Raw genomic sequence first — 20,046 nt, forward strand, 5'->3', positions numbered from 1 at the left:
TAAAGATAGGGTTACATCAAGGATTAGTTCTAAGTCTATATTTTTTTACACTAATTAACAAACTTACTGGATATATCCAAGAGACGGTACCATCGTGCATGTTGTTTGATATTGTTTTGTTAAATGAGATACATGAAGGAGTAAATGGTAAACTCAAATCTTGGTGGTAAACACTAGAAGTGAAAGATTTTAGGTTTAGTAGAGTAAAAATATAATATATGAAATTTAAGTTTAGTAATATTAGACATAATGAATAATTGTTAAAATAGGGAATGACAAGTTGTTTGGAACTAAGAGGTTTAAGTATTTACGATTATTTTTGTAAAAAGATGATGGGATTGAGAGAGATGTTTTATATAGAATACAAGCAGGATTATTAAAATAGAGGAGAGTGTCAGGTATTTTATATAATAGTAAAGTACTTCTAAAACTTAAAGAAAAGTTATATAAAATGATAGTTAGACTTGTTATGTTATATGGAGCTAAATGTTGTATTATGTTTAGTACATGAGTAGAAGATGAGAATTATAAAGATGAGGATGTTAAGGTGGATGTGTGGACATACGAAGATGGACAAGATAAGAAATTAAAACATTAGTGAGAAAGTCGGAGTTGCATTTATTAAGGAAAACTTCGAGAGACACATTTAAGATGGTACGAAAATATACTTGATGACTTATAAATGTTCCGGTTAAGCGATGTAAAACTATGACAAATATACATATCAAATAAGGAAGAGGAATATTAGAAAAAGACTTGATTAGCAATAATTAAATAAAATAAAATTTATTTAAATATAGATGATGATATAGTAGATGATAGAGCTAAAGATCCATATAGACAACCCTACCTAGTGGGATAAAATTTGGATGTTATTTATGAGTAGAGTTAGGGTTAGAGAGAATAAAAAGAGATGGGGTTGATGTGGAAGAAGTCACGGGAAGGAGGAAAAAAAGTAAGTCGGTTGCTTTTTAATTGCACTTTTGCAAAAAGATCCAAAAAGTTTTAAAAATTACAACTACATCCTTTCTTTAATAATTTTTACCTTTTTTTTATAGATATAACATAAACCATGAAGGGGAGCCTTGGTGTAATGGTAAAGTATTACCGTATGACTTGGCCTAGAGGTCATGAGTTTGAGTTTTGAAAACAGCCTCTTGCAAAGCAAGACTATATATAATAAACTCTTCCTTAGGATCTGCACTAGTGGAATCTTCGTATACTAGACTATCCTTTTTTATATAACATATACCACACAAATTGCCTTTAACTCAAACTATAAGAGAAGTCTATTGCACGAGTTGGCACATTTATGACCATAAGTAATGCATTGTTTTTTCACGAAGACATGTTTGACTGTCCAATTTTTAACTGTGGATTTGTGGCAGTATATCAATACTCTCGTATAAAGGAATCTCTCTATTGGGATCCGTTTAATGACCTCATGGTTATAGTGACATGTCTTTCTAAGACTTTTATTGAAACTCATTCTATACATCTACATAGGATTGCTTATCATCATTTTAAGCATGGGGGTGAATATTCCTTAAATGAACTTACCTCATTGTAAAAATTAGTGTTTGCTAAATCTGCTCAGTAGTATTTACATTGTTATTTCTTTGAATAAATTATTTTCAACCCTTCTTTGAGACTAAAAGTTATTTCTTTATCTTTGACTCTCTTTCAATCAGAATTGAAGCTCACTAAAACATGCAATTGTTTTGTTAAGTTTATGAGAAATTGCTGAAATTGAATTACCTCTAGACAATGTTGCTGCTAGACTTGCCCATGGGTTGAGTCGGCCGTGAACCCAGTTCAACAAGCCCAACTTGTAACCAACTCATCTCTAGACGGGCCGATTAAGGGTTAGGCCCCAAGTAAACCGACGAATCGGCGGTTTGAACTACCGATTCAAACCACCAGTTATATATATATATATATATTATTGAATTATATTTTAATAATATTAATGGTATAGTTCAATATAAATTAAATCATTTGCTTAATTTCAATGTGTGACTATTGTACATTTCTATTCAGTCAAAAATTTAACCTACATCTTAAATCTTCTAATGTGGGACTATAATACCTTTAATTTATTAAATTTATTAATTTAACTTTACTTATTGGTCTTATTCTATCTTTTTATCATAGACTATTTGACTTATATGAAATATCTAATAATAAATTTGTCAAGTGATATAATTTATTCAACAATAAAATATTATATATATATAGTGAAGATTATCATCAAATATATAAAATTAATCAAAAGAATAACTTATGTGAAATATATCTCACACTAAAATATAATCATATTAGTATTAGATAAACAATCATTTGGTATTAAAAAACAAAGATGGTTTAGGGTTTAGTATAATATTATTTTTGATCTACTTTAACTCTAGACTTTTTGGAAGTCAAACACAACCAAAGTTACAAAAATAATAAAAGGAATGCAATTTTCAAAGGACAAAGTAGAAAATTTTAATACAAAAGGGACTAATGAACTACGTGATTTTAACTCCTTTATATCCTAAGTGGATAGATAGACAACTTAAATAAATACATGATCTTTTTATTTTTTTATTTTGCACATTTGTAAATTTTAAATATTTTTTAAAATAAAATATAAATAATAATTTTGAATTGTCGCAAATTGTGAACCAAACCACAAACTGACAGTTCCGAACTGTGAATTGTAATTGTCTTTGAAGGTTAATGTTATAACAACGACAATCAACAACAACCAAGTCTTATCCCACTAGATGGGGTCGACTATATAGATATTTTTATGCCATTGAGATCTATCTCCAACTATCATCATCTATACTTAAATAAATTTGATCTTGTTTTATTGTTGCTAACCAAGTCTTTTTTGGTCTTCCTCGTTAGATATGCGTGTTTGTCATAGTTTCACATTGTCCTGGAGCATTTATTGATCGTCTAATTACATGCCCGTATCATTTCAAACGTATCTCTCGGAGTTTCCCTCAATAGATGCAACTCCGACTTTCTCTTTAATGCTCTCATTGCTTATTCTGTCCATCTTCGTATATTCACACATCCATTTTAACATTCTCATCTCTGCAACTCTCATCTTCTACTTATGTGCCCGAATCATAGCCCAACATTCAGTTCTATATAACATAGCAGGTCTATCTGTGGTTTTGTAGAACTTTCCTTTAAATTTTAGAGGTACTTTACGGTCACATAAAACACCCAACACTCTCCTCCATTTCAATCATCCTGCTTGTATTCTATGTAAGACATCTCTCTCAATCCCTCTATTCTTTTACAAAAATAATCCTAAATATTTAAAATTCTCAGTTCTAGGCAACTCGTCATCTCCTATCTTAACAATTATCTCATTACGTCTAATATTGCTAAACTTAAATTTCATATATTCGGTCTTTATTTTACTAAGTCTAAAACTTTTCCCTTTTAGTATTTCCTGCCCATATTCTAGTTTAGCATTTACTCCACGTGTCTCATCTACCAAAATAAACAACATGCACCAGTAGTTCGTTCATAATTAGTGTAAAAAAATAGAGACTTAAAGCTGAACTTTGATATAATCATATCTTTATTAAAAACACTTCAGTTACTCTGCCTGAAGTTTTTACTCTGATCATTACATCCTCGTACATATCCTTAATTAGTTCAATATATGTTATGCTAACACCGTTCTTTTTCATAATTCTCTATATAATTTCTCTTGAGACTTTATTATAAGTTTTTTATAAGTCCATGAATATCATGTATAAATCTTGTTTTTTACTACTGATATTTTTTAATTAATTGTCTAAGATGTATAGTTTCTATTATCGACCTTTCAGCCATGAACTCAAATTGATTTTTGGTAACCGAGGTCTCCTTAATCTTTTTTATATTACTTTTTCTCAAAGTTTCATAGTATGACTCATTAGTTTAATACACCTATAGTTTGTATAATTTTGTACATCTCCCTTATTCTTATATAAGGGAATTAGAGTATTTATCCTTCATTAATCAAGCATTTCTTTCATTTTCAATATCACATTAAATAATTTTGTAAGTTATTCAATACATTGTTTGCCTAAGCACTTTCATATTTCTATCGGAATATTATCTGGTTCAATGGCTTTTCCATTGTACATCTCATTTAAAGCTTGTTCTACTTTTGAAGTTTGAATTCAACAATAAAAATTTAAATTTCTATATACATTTGACTTACTTAAATTATCTAAGTTAAGTTAGTCATCTAAATTTTTATTAAAAAGTTGATGAAAATACCTCTTCCATCGCGCTTTTATTTCTCCATTGTTTACTAGTATCTTATTACATTCATCCTTAATACATTTTATTTAGATAAGATCTTTTATCTCCTTTATCTCATTTTACCTATTCTATAAATGTCTCTTTCCCCTTCTTTTGTATCTAATTTTTGATATAAATGTTCAAAAGTTTCATTCTTTATTTCATTCACTACTTTCTTAGTTTCTTTCTTGGATATTGTATATTTTTTTTAAAGTTTTCCTCGTTCTGACAAATATATAATTCTTTATAAGCTATTCATTTTTTCCTTTACTTTGTCTTGTACTTTCTCATTCTACAACCAAGATTTCTTACTTAGTTGTGCATGTCTATTTAACTCACCGAGTGCATTCTTAGCTATTAATTTCAACTTTGATACCATCTTATCCCATGTTGTATTAGAGTCACTGTATATTTCATCTAATGCATGTACTTTTACCTTCTCCTTAAATATATTTTGCTTCCCATTCTTTAACTTTCACCACTTAATTTTAGAAATCATATATTTTCTTTCTATTGATACTATGTTTGAAGCGTATATCCAACACTACTAACCTATGTTGTGTAGTTAAGTTTTTTCAACCTTGCAATCTTTACAAATCTTTTTTTCTTCCTAACCATAAGAAAGTCTATTTGCAATTTATTATTTCCACTTTTGAACGTGAATATATTAACTAATATAAGGTCATATGCTATCGTAAAATTTAATATAGTTTTCTCTTCCTCATTTCTCATTCCAAACCTATAACCCCCATGTACCTTCTCATATTCCTCAATTTTTACTTTAACATGCTCATTTAGATCACCTTCTATTAAAATTATTTCATTAAGCGGAATATTTTGTAATATTTCATCTAAGTTATTCCAAAACCTTGATTTGATAGCTTCATTTAATCATATTTGCGATGCATATACATTAATTTTGTTCATAGTTTCTTTCACCACTATTATCTTAAGGGTTATAATTCTATTTCATTTTCTAACTATTACAACTTCATCCTTTAACGAACTATCTACAACAATACCCATTTCATTTCTTGTTTTACTCTTTCCTGCATACCGTAACTTAAAACTTGAGTTCTCTATCATCTTGCCTTCTTGCTTACCTATTGTCTCTTGTACATACAAAATACTATTTCTTCTCATAATCATCTTATCTACTACTTCTATTGGTTTACCAGTGAGGGTTCCTATATTTCATGTTTCAAATTTTAGATTATTAGTTTTCCTATTATATTTGTTCTTATTCAACCTATGGTGTGAGAACTCTTATATATTTAACACTACACCCAAGTTCCTCTGGAGATGTAACGGTGCTTGTCAATACGTTCCAGTCGGATCCTACAACGCGTTTCTTTCGGGAACAGCCTAGCATTAACATAATAATTTAATGGATCCATTTATTGAATATTTGTCATAGCTTTAACGTTGGCTGGTAACCTAATGCAACTCTCCTTTATCCGGGATTGGGAACGACCATCACTGGTTTGTCATGGGCGAAGTTCTTTGAAGGTTAACGTTAAGGGTCAAAATTTTATGAACCGTTGAATTGACAGTTCTAAAATGTGTGTGGGTCTAGCTGTTGCTATGAATTTTCACGAACTAAAGAGTTGCCACATAAAAGTTGAATCAATTCATAGGCACGATTGCACCAAATCCCACATTTGTGGTGGTTATGGATCCTGAGATGATTGAAAAACATTTCATTCTTCTCTTTGTTTGAATTTCTTGATTGCTGCGCCTCTCCATTCTTTCTATGCTTATCATAGTAAGCCAATATACAATGTAGAATTTGCTCAATAGGTAACCTGCAACTTAATACTTGATTATCTGGTGCAGCAGTGGCTCAAACCAAAAAGTCTGCAAAGTGACAAAGCAACCTTTATCCGAGGCCAAAGCAAATGACAGAAGTGAGTTTGCAGATATAATATCTGAGGTCATTGGAAATATGTCAGTTCCTGTCACTGTACTCAATGTGACTTCAATGGGAGCATACAGAAGTGATGCTCATGTTGGTGCCTGGAGTTATCCTCCTACGATTCTTGATTGCAGCCATTGGTGTCTTCCTGGCGTGCCAGATACTTGGAATGAGCTTTTGTTCTCGTATCTTCCGAGAAAAGGTGAGTTGGGTTCAGATTCCCGTGCATGATTTCATTAAGTTTATGTCAAATTTCTAAAATATGTGATAGTTTCCAATTTCTAATTTTCAACTACACTGTTGTTGATTATATGAACAATGTCATAATCTAGTATGGAGTTGGAAATTGCTGCATATAACAATTGGTTGATGATTAACAGTGGCTGCTCCCTCTAGATTGATGCTTGGGATTGATCTTTGTAATTTCTTAATATGTAGGCAGGAGAAAATTAGGATAACGGATGGAGGGCATGATATCTTGTTCATACCTTATTACAATTTATTATTCTTTTGTGGTGTCAACATGGCAAGTGCAGAGGAAGCACAGGATCACCTATGATGGAGTAGGTTCCACTAATGCCAGCCAAGAACACTAGCTCCAGTCCATTTTTTTTCTAGTTCATAAGATTTTCAGTTACCTCCGAGTTCTTGTATATGGAAGGGGTAAAGTATAATACTACAACATGAATTTGTTTACTTTTCTTGGAAGAGCATGTATTTTTTTTATCCATGGGGAGCTTTGTATCTTAATTAAATGAGAGAAACATATGAGAACATGGTATTTGACAGCTGGCAGTTAGAGAAATTGGCTTCACTTTACAGCTTGCAGATGAGATACTTCAGTTTCTTAGTAGACTGTTTTCACGTTTAAATTTATTGGTTTCTGCTTGTATTATAAGCAATTTGAACTTGGTTTCTTTATCCACAAGGACATCAACTTTGTTCTTGAAATGCTAAACATGTATGTATTTACTCATGTAATAATTAGTCAATTGTATTATTCTTTTTAGCAATTTACAAAAAAAAAAAAAAAAAATCATGCCTCAAAAGGTCTCGAGGATCGTTGTGATGCAATGGCATATCTACTTAGGGGAGAATAAAAGGTAGGATAAATTGAATTAACAATCGATTGAATTTAAAAGTTTAGTTTTGATTAATTTGACCTGTTTTTTTTTTAAATCTCAATTAAATCGGTTTGGTTTGTTTTAAAAATTTAAATACGGTTAAATTAATTAAATAAAAAATATCAGTTTGACTACTATGTTATTAGCATAATGAATATTGCTAACAACATAATAATTGATTGTTATGCTCAAATCAAAGTTTAAAATATCTAATTTATGATTCATGGTCAACACTCACACCTCTAGACTACTCGAAGTTGAACGACTTAGCGTCTTAGCCCTCTCATCACTTTGACCGCCGCTAAGGTCGTTGATCAAACCTCCTAACTCTCGAGTCTCGTTGATTGTTGCTAATGCAGCCCTCCTTGAGTTTCTCATCCTCACGCAAGTCACAACGACTAGTGTAGTAGCACTGGTGGTGCTCTCAACCACCTCCTTTCACGCTCTCCGTGCAACTTTGATACTTGTCGCTCCCTATCTTTGACTCTTGTCGTCACCTTGACTCGTCGGCAGTAGCTAACACAAGCACTCAACCCCATCTCGAACTCCCATTGTCACCATCACCCCCTTTGCCATGACTCACGAGCCTGCTTGCCTTGGAGGTTCCCTACTCTACTCCTAATTGTTGGAACCCTAAGATTGTTTTGGTGTGATCAACAAGTTAAGTTATGTCCTATGTATTTCTAACATTGTGTCTAAATATACAGGAGCTTAGGAGCACAGGTACTTGAGCGGAAGAGCGGCTAGCGAGAAGGACGGCACGGGGAGAGAGCCGATGGGCTCGGTGCATCCGAGGGACGAGGTACCGCGGAAGAGTACCCCGGTGGACGAGAAGGAAGCGTGCGCTGGTTCCGAGGGACGAGAAGCCGAAGCGGAAGATTGCTCGGGGAGCAAGAGACGCAGCAAGCGAGAAGGTCGGCACGGGAGAGAGTCGACGGGCTCGGTGCGACCGAGGGACGAAGACTGCGGATGAGTACGCTGGCGGACGAGAAGGAATCATGCGACGACTCTTAGGGACAAGGAGCCGGAGCGGAAGCTTGCTCGAGAAGACCGGAAGTTGGGTTCGGGTGAGCCCTTTTCCGGATGGCAGAGATCACCCAAGCGAGCGGATCCGGAGCAGAAGACCCGGACCGAGGCGGGACTGCGGGACTGAACCAGAGAAGAGGTCCCGGACAAAAAGTCAACAACTGTTGACTTTTTGCTCGGGGCGCCCGGAACCATTTCGGGCGCCCGGAGCAGTCACGGGCGCTCGGAATGGCTTAGTGCACTCGGACCTAGAATTTGACCAGATCGAGTCAAAACTCGATCTGAACGTTGGGGATAAAGTTTTATCCCCCCAGGGCGCCCGGAACCCCTTCAGGGCACTCGGAACCCCTTCAGGGCACCCCGACCAAGACAATAAATATAGCCTTGGTCCAGAAGCTTTTCAACGAACTCCTGTAATTCATTTCCAATGTTTGTGCGCTTTAGTTTAGAGTTAAGCTTCTGTTTTCTGTGCCTCATTGCTGTACGAGGCTTCTCCGCCTGAAGGAGATTGATAGTGGGCTTTATCTTCCTTGGATTAACAACCACATCGGTTGTAACCAAGTAAATACTGGTGCCTCGTCTTTTTAATGTTTAATTTACTTTCTGTTTATTATTTATGCAAGTGTTAGCTTAAAGAGTTCGAGGAAGGTTGTTGTTTGCTTTTTTGTGTTTACAGGACTATCGAACAACCCTCTCCTAGCCGGCCCAACGGTCCTACAAGTGGTATCAGAGCCGAGACGCCTCAAAAGGACTAACCGCCGTCTGAAGCAACAAAACGATGGCCGGAGCTAGCGATTACCCACCAGCATTCGAGGGGGAGTTTGCCGTTTGGAAATAAAAAATGGAGGTATATCTTAATTCTGATTTTGATATTTCTTTAATATTAAAATTTGGCTATGAAGCACCAAAGACAACGAATGGAGAAGAACTCGATCTACGCCTCTGGAACAAGAAGCAATGTGACGAGTCAATGGCAAACGGTCGGGCAGAATTTCACATTCTAACCGTAATACCAAATGAAGATCTCAATAAAGTTGGCGAGTACAAAAGCGCAAAAGAACTTTGGGAAAAATTCTTGAAAATTCATGAAGAATCAGAAGAAGCCAAATCCGAGACTAAAGAAATTGCCGAAATAGCAATCATAGCAGAAGACCCACCTAAAGATGAAGAAAGCTCAACCGAGATGAGCATCGAGAAAGGGGGAGAGTCTTCAGAAGAAAGTAATTCAACAGGGGGAGAACCAACGACCGATGAGGTAAGTAAGGTATGACCTCTACCCTCAGAACAATTGGTTAATTCAATAGAAAAGTTACCTCGAGATTATTGTGATTTAAAAATTGAATTATCGAATAATTCAATAGAAAAGTTACCTCAAGATTTTTGTGATTTAAAAATTGAATTATCGAAAGAGTGTTTCGGTTTACCAATTATCTTGAAAGATTCTTACGAATTACAAAATATTTTGATAAAAGAATTTTGCAAGTTAGAAAATCTTTTGATAAAAGAATTTTGCAAGTTAGAAATTTTGCCGAAAAACTTTTGTGAATTACAAAATTTTTTGTCGATAGATTTTTGCAAATTAGAAATTATGACAAAATATTTCTGCGAATTATAAAATATTCTTCTGAAAGAATTTTGTAAAGTAAAGACATCGCCGAAAGAAATTTTACAAATTATATTGTCGAAAAATTCTATTAAATTAGAATTTATACTATCAAAATATCTTTGCAAATTAGGAATTCAAAATATAATATAAAATGACATGTTACAATTTATACAAATTTCTACATGTTCAAATTTTCTTGCTTCAAAGTTAAGAAATTATGATAAATTAAAATGGAAATTTAAAATTTTATGATAAAAGTATTAGAATAAAATAAATAAATGCATAGGAAATTTTTTTAAAATGTTATCAATTTTGTTAAAGTTTTTCTTGCATAAAGTTTTGGGCTCAGAAAGATTTTTTCTTGATAGCAAAAACTAAGAAATTTTTTCACAAGTTATTTTTGACTTAGAAATTTTTCCTTGACTTGGAAATATTTTTTCTGAAAATCATTGAGATAGATTTTTATAAATTTCTAAGTGTCAACCTTTAGACTTTTCTTGCAACCCCAATTTTTTATGTGATCAAAGGGGGAGAAGAAAAAGTATAAGTCTAGGGGGAGAAAAATTGAAATTTAATTTTTTTGAAATTTAATCTTTCTATCTTGTTGCACGTTATTGAAAAATTGAAAATTGAAAATTGTTTAATTTTCATATCTATTTTTTTTGACCCTAACTTAATTTGCGTTGATCACATCAAAAAGGGGGAGATTGTTGGAACCTCAAGGTTGTTTTGGTGTGATCAACAAGTTAAGTTAGGTCCTGTGTATTTCTAACCTTGTGTCTAAGTGTACAGGAGTTTAGGAGCACAGGTACTTGAGCGGAAGAGCGGCTAGCGAGAAGGATGGCACGGGGAGAGAGCCGACGGGCTCGGTGCGTTCGAGGGACGAGGTGCCGCGGAAGAGTACCCCGGTGGACGAGAAGGAAGCGTGCGCTGGTTCCGAGGGATGAGAAGCCGGAGCGGAAGATTGCTCGGGGAGCAAGAGACGCAGCTAGCGAGAAGGTCAGCACGAGAGAGAGCCGACGGGCTCGGTGCGACCAAGGGACGAACACTGCGGACGAGTACGCTGGCGGACGAGAAGGAATCATGCGACGACTCCGAGGGACAAGGGGCTGGAGCGGAAGCCTGCTCGAGATGACCGGAAGTTGGGTTCGGGTGAGCCCTTTTCCGGATGGCAGAGATCACCCAAGCGAGCGGATCCGGAGCAGAAGACCCGGACCGAGGCGAGACAGAACCAGAGAAGAGGTTCCGGACAAAAAGTCAACAACTGTTGACTTTTTGCTCCGGGGCGCCCGGAATGGCTCAGTGCGCCCATACCTAGAATTTGACCAGATCGAGTCAAAACTCGATCTGAACGTTGGGGATAAAGTTTTATCCCCCCAGGGCGCCCGGAACCCCTTCGGGGCGCCCCGACCAAGACTATAAATATAGCCTTGGTTTAGAAGCTTTTCAACGAACTCCTGTAATTCATTTCCAACGCTTGTGCACTTTAGTTTAGAGTTAAGCTTCTATTTTCTGCGCTTCATTGCTGTACGAGGCTTCTCCGCCTGAAGGAGATTGATAGTGGGCTTTATCTTCCTTGGATTAACAACCACATCGGTTGTAACCAAGTAAATACTGGTTCCTCGTCTTTTTAATGTTTAATTTACTTTCTGTTTATTATTTATGCAAGTGTTAGCTTAAAGAGTTCGAGGAAGGTTGTTGTTTGCTTTTTTGTGTTTACAGGACTATCGAACAACCCTCTCCTAGCTGGTCCAACGGTCCTACACTAATCTCCCATCATCTCTCGTAGCACCAGCACATTCTCCCCTCACAATCTCGCCACCGATGAAGAAAATGTTAGGGTGGTTTTAAATTTTAAATTATGAATGAATGTTTAATATTTGGATTTATCGGTGGTATTAATCATGATTCATGAATATTTAATCCACTTTTATGTATATATTTTGATAAAATTATGTTTATATATAAGTAGATCATCTATAGTAGATGTTAATGCAAAGAGATTTATTAAATATAGTTGTTGATAATAGTTGTTCGATATTACAATCTAGTCCTTCAGTGGGAATAAAAACAACTATAGATTATAAAGAAAAGGTAACCAAGTGAAAACAAATAAAATCAAGAAGTGAGATATGAGATTATTTCATAAAGTTTACTAATGCTAATAAGGAGATTAAAGCTAATGCAAATATTGTGATAAGGATTTTTTTTATTCATACAAGAATGGAACAAGTTTGAGATCTTATATGACCTCATGTAAAAAAAATTTACTAGTAGGTTCAAGAGAGACTGAGGTGTGTCTAACTTCTTAGAAATTTGATTAATATGCATCTAGAAAAACATTAACTAGAATGATTATAATAGATTATTTGTAGAAAGAGAAGGGTTTAGAGAATTTATGGTCATGGTATGTCCAAAGGTTTAAATTCCTTCAAGATGGACGATTGCATGTGATTATTTTGAATTATATATAGTTGAAAGGGAAAAATTGAAAAGTTTGTTGCATGATTCAACACAAAGAGTTTCTTTGACCACCACGCTTCCATCTCATTCGAGAGATTATCGATAGAACAGATGTGAAGATTTGCAGAGTACCCACAGAGGCTAACATCGCAGATCCCTTAACCAAGGCTTTGGCACAGAGAAAGCATGATGATCACACTAGGTCATTAGGCCTTAGAGCTTACACTGATTGACACTAGTGCTAGTGGAAGATTGTTAGTTAGAGCCCTAGAGCCAATCATTTGATGATTGTTGTATGGACTCATCGTATCATATTTCTTATGTATATAAAGACATTTGTTTATGGTTATTATACTTACTTATATTGGTGCCAAATAACTAAGTATAATAGCGTCCTTGAGTAAAAAGTTCTTACCTATATCAATTGATTGGTTGAATCGATAGTGAGATGATATAGGGAACACTATTCTTAATCATTCCTAGTCAAGTATTAACATTCAGAGACAATGTTAATGTGACGAGACTAGTATGTAGGTCAACTCGATGACTTGATCTCACAACTCATGGATATAGAGATATCAAGTTGGCACATGGGTATGCATTGGAGAATGTATACTGAATGATCCACCATGAGAAAGTATCATGGATCGTTATATGAGTGTCATATACTTTCTCATGTGGCTATTAGTATGACTATTAGTCCTTAGACCTGAAGTCACCATGGATCCCTACATAAGGAGTTATGTACTTTAGTTTCATCAAACGTCACCCGTAACTGGGTGGACTATAAAGGTGATTACTGGGTATATAACAAATTATGCAGAGGGATGTGAGTGATGTAGATGGGATCTATCCCTCCTATATGACGGGAGTGACATCGATATTCTTGATAGAGTGAGACCACGAAGTGTATGGCCATACCCAAATGAGTCAATATCAGATATTGAGCTCATTTGATTGAGTGAGTCTACTCGGAGTTCAAGATTTAGATTGGTCAGAGGATGACACGGTCTATGCCTCACATTGATCAATCTAGATGTCTAGGATAGAAGGACATTGTCACATATTGTGAAGAGTCACAATTAGTAGTCACAAGGTGATGTTGGATCTCAACATTCTTGTAACTTGGGTAGTAATGATGTGTTGCTAGACACCGCTCATTACTTATGCTTCTAAATGGGTTTAGGAGCATTGCCAACATTACAAGAACCTATAGGGTCATACACAAAGGACAATTAGATGGAGATTAGGTTCATTTGATGAACCAAGAGGATTAGGTTCATGTGATGAACCAAATTGGATTAAGAGTAATCCAAAGTAAACTAATTGAGTTGGACTCAATTTGGTTCATGTGTTAAATGAGTCTAATTTGGACTTAGACTCATTGAGCCAATTTAATTCAATAAATAGAGATTCATTAAATTAAAAAATTGACTTGAACCAATGGTTAGATTTGATCAACCATGGGAGAGAAGTGGTCAAGTTTGACTTGACTTGATAGGAAGATGAAAGGTCAAGTTTGACTTGACCATTGCCACCTCATTTGTGGGTTGACATTAAGTGGACTAATGATGATGTGCCACATCATCAAGGCTAGCACATGTGTTTGCCACCTCATGAGGGAGATCAAAAGTTGTGACTCTTGAAATCCCATGGAGGTTTATAAGCCTCAAAAGGTGGCCGGCCGCTTAATTCACAAGTGTGAGTTTCATTTGGTTTTGCTAACCTCCTTCTTCTTCCTCTCTACCTTTCTTCTCTCCCTATCCTCCACCATTGCTGATCCTCTAAGGTTGCTAGCACATCTTTAGAGGTTCTCTCCATCGATTTGTTAGTGTGGATACACATAGAGGGTTGTACACTTGGCAACCTTGAGATCCGGCGAACCTTGGACGAGTGGGATTTGCGAAGGGCATCGCATCAAGGGTAAACTCCTTTTCTTTGTAGATCTAGTGTAGATCTAGGTTAGGGAAACTCATACACGTAGAAAATTTTTGTTTTATAACTTCGCACGGATCCGGTGGCATGGGATTCGGGGTTTCCGTAACACAAAAAGCGGTTTTTGTGGTCCGAAAAACCCAACAATGGTATCAGAGCCACATGCGAAGCGCGTATGATTTTCGTTTGTATTTTTATGAAAAATATCAGTTCTGTAACTTTCTGTAAATTTATGATTTATATGTATTTTATGGGTATTTTTCTCGTAGAAGCGAAGCAACAAGTATTTGAACACTTGTAGGCTTCGACTACCGAGAAATACCTTCCGAATCGGTAAGGACTCGCCCAAAATGATTTGGGACAGTGGGTTAAGGTACTGTAGGATCGCTTAGGAACTCTCATGATGGTTATATCGCAAGTAGGGGTACTGCCCCTAACCCCACAAGGGGCTTTGTTCCGCGATCGTGCCCGAAAATCGCTAATCGGGACCGCCGGGAAGTTGCGACTCATAAAATCGTAAAATTATTAGAAAATTACAGAAATTTATGGAAATCACATAATTTAGAATTATGTATCATTTTGTGATGGTCATGGCCCAAAGAACCCAATTTGATTGGAAATATGTGTTGTAATTCATAATATGGCCTGCACGCCATTTTGTGTGTTTGTGCGTGTTGTACTTGATTCGTGACCTGCGCGTCATGCCCTTCTATTTATATTCCTGTTGTAAAATAGTTTTTAGACTCGAATGTAACTCGAGTTTGACCTTTTGTAATGTACAAAATTAGAGCGGTGGAAGGTTCACTCGAGACGGAGTTACGAGGAGGGTGCGAGCAACACATGACAGTCAAAGGGAGGAGCTTGAGGAAGCTGTTGACCCTAGGTTGACCATCCGATCTTCTCATTGGCTTGAGAAGATCGTAGTAGGGCTATGACTATTCACAAAATTTAATTAATTGCTTGTGTGTGTGTATGTGATGCATGCTAGAATAGTAATTAATTAGTGCCTTAACGATTATATTAGATCTAAATCGCGTACATGATGCACCTCCACGATTAGATTAGATCTAAATCACGTATATGATACACATCATCGATTAGATTAGATCTCAATTGCGTCAACTCGAAATGCCTACCATGCCGTGATACCCATCACTACCTCGATCACATGTTGCTGTTGAATCTGCCAAAGCAGAGCAACACATATTATCTTGGTAGGGTGCGGAGGGACAATCTTGGTCCTGCCTATCAACGCATGGGTGAGTACAACTCAATTAGATTGAGTAACTAGTTAACTCAATTGGATCGAGTTTAACTATAGGCATTTTCCAATGGTTGGTAGATATGTCAAAATCACATTTATATTAATTCTTGGGCGATTTAGCCAAAGCTAACTCAAGTTTTAATATATATGCGGATCTTGATCTTATAAACAAGAGTTTCATAGAGATGTATTTGGTAATTAGTTACCTACCGATCATATTAAGTCTTGGGAGATTTAGCCAAAGCTAACTCAGGGCGTAGTATGATGTGGATCTTGTCCCACACGAATTATAGTTGGTTAGAATCTAGTAGGTGTGGTTTGACCACGTCCATGACTTGATTCTACAAAAGTTCTATAATTCAGTGGGAGCATCATTTAATTAAAGGCCTAATTAGATGATTAATTGGAATATGATATTTATTTTCTACATTTTTCTGTTGTAGATTACCATGTCGTCAAACACGAACTCCTTCTCCCTGCGTTCTGTCCTCGATAAGGACAAGCTCAATGGAGCTAACTTCCTGGACTGGTACAGGAACCTGAGAATAGTTCTCACTCAGGAAAGAAAACTGTACGTCCTGGAGCAGCCCATTCCCGAGGCACCTCCTGCCACTGCCACGCGAGCTGATCGAGATGCTTACAAGAAGCATCAAGATGACGCATTAGATGTGTCATGTCTAATGCTCGCGACCATGAACTCTGAGCTTCAGAAGCAACATGAGTTGATGGGTGCTTATGATATGGTTGAACATCTTCATCAACTATATCAAGGACAAGCGAGGCACGAGAGATTCGAGATCTCTAAGGCACTGTTTCAGTGCAAGATGCAAGACGGGACTCCCGTAGGCCCATATGTACTCAAGATGATTGGGTACATAGAAAGCCTACAGAGGTTGGGATTCCCACTTGGCCAAGAGCTGGCCACTGACCTGATCTTGCAATCCTTGCCAGATAGCTATAGTCAATTTGTTCTAAATTACAACATGAACGAAATTGATAAGCCACTGCCTGTGCTGCTTAGCATGTTAAGAACTACTGAGCTCAACCTTAAGAAGGTTAAGCCCAACTCTATTATGATGGTTCAGAAACACAAGGGCAAGGGCAAGCCCAAAGGTAAGAGAAAGTCCCAAGCCAAGGGTAAAGGTAAGATACTGAAACCCAAAGGAGGGGTTGCCAAGTATAACGCCCGCTCTCCCCACCACTTAGAAAAGGGGGGGGTGGGGGGGGGGGGGGGGGGGGGGGACAGGGTTACTTGAAACATACATACATGAATATATGGCAGTGGAAGTATATAAACCTTTTTGTACTTTTTTTTTGGAAACAAACTAGACTAACTAAAGCATATAATCATGTTATCATAGAAGCATGTCCATTATCATAGAGCATATATCCAAACATATCATGTGAACCATGTATTAGCATTCATAACTTGATCTAACATCTACTACTTACTACGTGATGCACGATGTTACTTGAATAAAGCATACTAACATGGAACATGAAAACATAAGTTCATAGTGGGTAATCGCCAATAAGTATCAACCATCAACATTATGTAGCAAAATAAGATCATACGTAAAGTTTAGAATATATAAAAAATAAGCAGATCTATTCCACCATGCCACTGCCACACACATTCTTGCCCTTCCTGCTGCTCCCTTTTAGTTCAACCATTCTTTTCCTTTATCTGCAGTACAAGGGAAATTAAACTATAAGCGCATAGGCTTAGTAAGCTTCTTTCCTACTCACAAAACATAAATCATGCATCTAAATATAAAGTGATGACATGTTCATTTAACCAATATTCAAATATAAATTTTTTTTCTGCATGCTAGCCTAAAGTAGAGTCATACTCATGTAAGTAAATCATAACATAGCATGGGAGAGCTCATACATAAAATAGTAGCATGATCATCTAGGCATCATAGACATATTTTTCAAAAAAAAAAGATCTTACTAAAACATAAAGAAAACATTTAGCATGAATAGGTATATGCAAGATGTCCTTTAGAAAATATGTATCATGAAATGAGCATATGCAAGATGTCCTTTGAAAACATATATATCATATAAATACTTAAACATAATCTCATCATGAGGGTCCGGCTTTGTACCACATACATAAATTTACGTGCATCCTAAATAGATCCGAGGTAGCTAATCTTGAACCTATTAGGAACTAGGCCTATTTCCTTGACCATCGACCTAGGGGCACTTAGAAGCCCATCCCTTACTAGGCCCGTTTCTTTGACCATCGACCTAGGGGCAACTTAGGAGTCCATCCCCGGTACAAGCCATACAAAGTAAAATAACATATCATGTTTCTTATCATATTATAGCATATCATGTTCTTGTCATATCATGTTATATCATGTTCTTGTCATATCATGAAGAGTGCTCTTAATCCCAACTTAAGGGAAGCATCTCTTAGGCTTTTCATCATACATAAGCCTTGCATAACATAATGACATAAAGTACATATAACATATATCATATCATAGAGAAAACATACATGATGGCATAAGTGCACATAACATTTAGCATATCATAGAGAAAACATACATGATGGCATAATTGCACATAACATTTAGCATATCATAGAGAAAATGTAACATGATGGTACAAGTGCACATAACATACAACATGGTGACATAAAGTCCATATCACATTATAAGGAGTCATTATCATGCATGGTTGGGGGTTTTGATCTTCCTACAATCCCTAAATCATAACTTGGCCGAAACTTGTAAGCATGATTCTAGTTTTCTTCTATCAACTTAAAGCATGAAACTTTCATACCATACTTAGTATAGCAAGAGAGACTCCTAATAGGCATAAATGAGGTTCTAACCCTAATGTTCAACCCTTGGCCGAAACCTCTAGAAGCATGATTCTAAATTTTAAATGCAACATAAGGCATGAAAACTTAAACTAACCATATATCAAAGATCATACATCATGGGGAAGCATAAACAAGTATAGTTAGGTTTCAAAACTTTTCCCTAAGCCTTTCATCCATTCTTGGCCGAAACCTAAAGGGTAGGGTTCTAGGTTTTTTTTACACAACATGAAGCATGAAAACTTAAACTAACCATATATCAAAGATCATACATCATGAGAAAGCATAAACAAGCATAGTTAGGTTTCAAAACTTTTCCCTAAGCCTTTCATCGATTCTTGGCCGAAACCTAAAGGGTAGGGTTGTAAACTTTTTAATACAACATGTAGCATGAAAACATAATCTAACAACATCTAAGAGATCATACATCATGAAGAAGCATAAACAAGCATGGTTAGATTTCAAAACTTTGCTCTAAGCCTTATATTCAATCTTGGCCGAAACCTAAAGCTAAGGTTCTAAACTTTTTAATACAACATGTAGCATGAAAACTTAACTAACAACCTATAAGAGATCATACATCATGAAGAAGCATAAACAAGCATGGTTAGATTTCAAAAGTTTGCTCTAAGCCTTATATTCAATCTTGGCCAAAACCTAAAGGTAAGGTTCTAAACTTTTTAATACAACATGTAGCATGAAAACTTAACTAACAACCTATAAGAGATCATACATCATGAAGAAGCATAAACAAGCATGGTTAGATTTCAAAACTTTGCTCTAAGCCTTATATTCAATCTTGGCCGAAACCTAAAGCTAAGGTTCTAAACTTTTTAATACAACATGAAGCATGAAAATTTAAACTAACAACATATAAGAGATCATACTTCATGAAGAAGCATAAACAAGCATGGTTAGATTTCAAAACTTTGCTCTAAGCCTTATATTCAATCTTGGCCGAATCCTAAAGGTAAGGTTCTAAACTTTTTAATACAACATGAAGCATGAAAACTTAAACTAACAACATATAAGAGATCATACATCATGAAGAAGCATAAACAAGCATGGACAGATTTCAAAACTTTGCTGTAAGCCTTATATTCAATCTTGGTCGAAACCTAAAGGTAAGGTTCTAAACTTTTTAATACAACATGTAGCATGAAAACTTAACTAACAACCTATAAGAGATCATACATCATGAAGAAGCATAAACAAGCATGGTTAGATTTCAAAACTTTGCTCTAAGCCTTATATTCAATCTTGGCCAAAACCTAAAGGTAAGATTCTAAACTTTTTAATACAACATGTAGCATGGAAAACTTAACAACCATAGGTAACCATAAATCCTTATCTTGGCCGAAACTTGCAAGGCAAATTCCTAGGTTTTTCAAACAACCTTTAAACGTAAAGCATACGAGAGCTACTTGTACTGTAGGTGAGGGAATACTTACATCCTTTCGCTAAGAAAAATACCCTTGGTTGAGAAGTTTGCCTAAGAAGAAGATCCCCTTTAGCTTGGTTTCGGCAAATGAAGGAAAAGGGTTGGGAATTTCGGTGGAAGAAGAGAGGAGGAAA

The 20,046-nt window shown here is 35.9% G+C and overlaps 1 protein-coding gene across 4 annotated transcripts in view; it reads left to right on the plus strand.

Annotated features, from left to right (window-relative positions):
- The window catches only part of LOC122032004 (protein trichome berefringence-like 7), a 37,343-nt gene extending 30,257 nt beyond the window's left edge, over nt 1–7,086 (plus strand). For 2 of the 4 annotated variants that reach the window (XM_042591244.1, XM_042591245.1), the window contains 2 exons: nt 6,136–6,416; nt 6,653–7,086. In XM_042591244.1, the coding sequence (XP_042447178.1) occupies nt 6,136–6,416; nt 6,653–6,672 (301 nt within the window). In that variant the 3' untranslated portion in view covers nt 6,673–7,086. The remainder of the gene's footprint in view (nt 1–6,135; nt 6,417–6,652) is intronic. The other 2 variants (XM_042591246.1, XM_042591247.1) reach the window with 1 other exon arrangement.
- Nucleotides 7,087–20,046: the final 12,960 nt, after the last annotated feature.

This window comes from Zingiber officinale, chromosome 11A, assembly GCF_018446385.1.
Source record: "Zingiber officinale cultivar Zhangliang chromosome 11A, Zo_v1.1, whole genome shotgun sequence".
Taxonomy (NCBI): domain Eukaryota; kingdom Viridiplantae; phylum Streptophyta; class Magnoliopsida; order Zingiberales; family Zingiberaceae; genus Zingiber; species Zingiber officinale.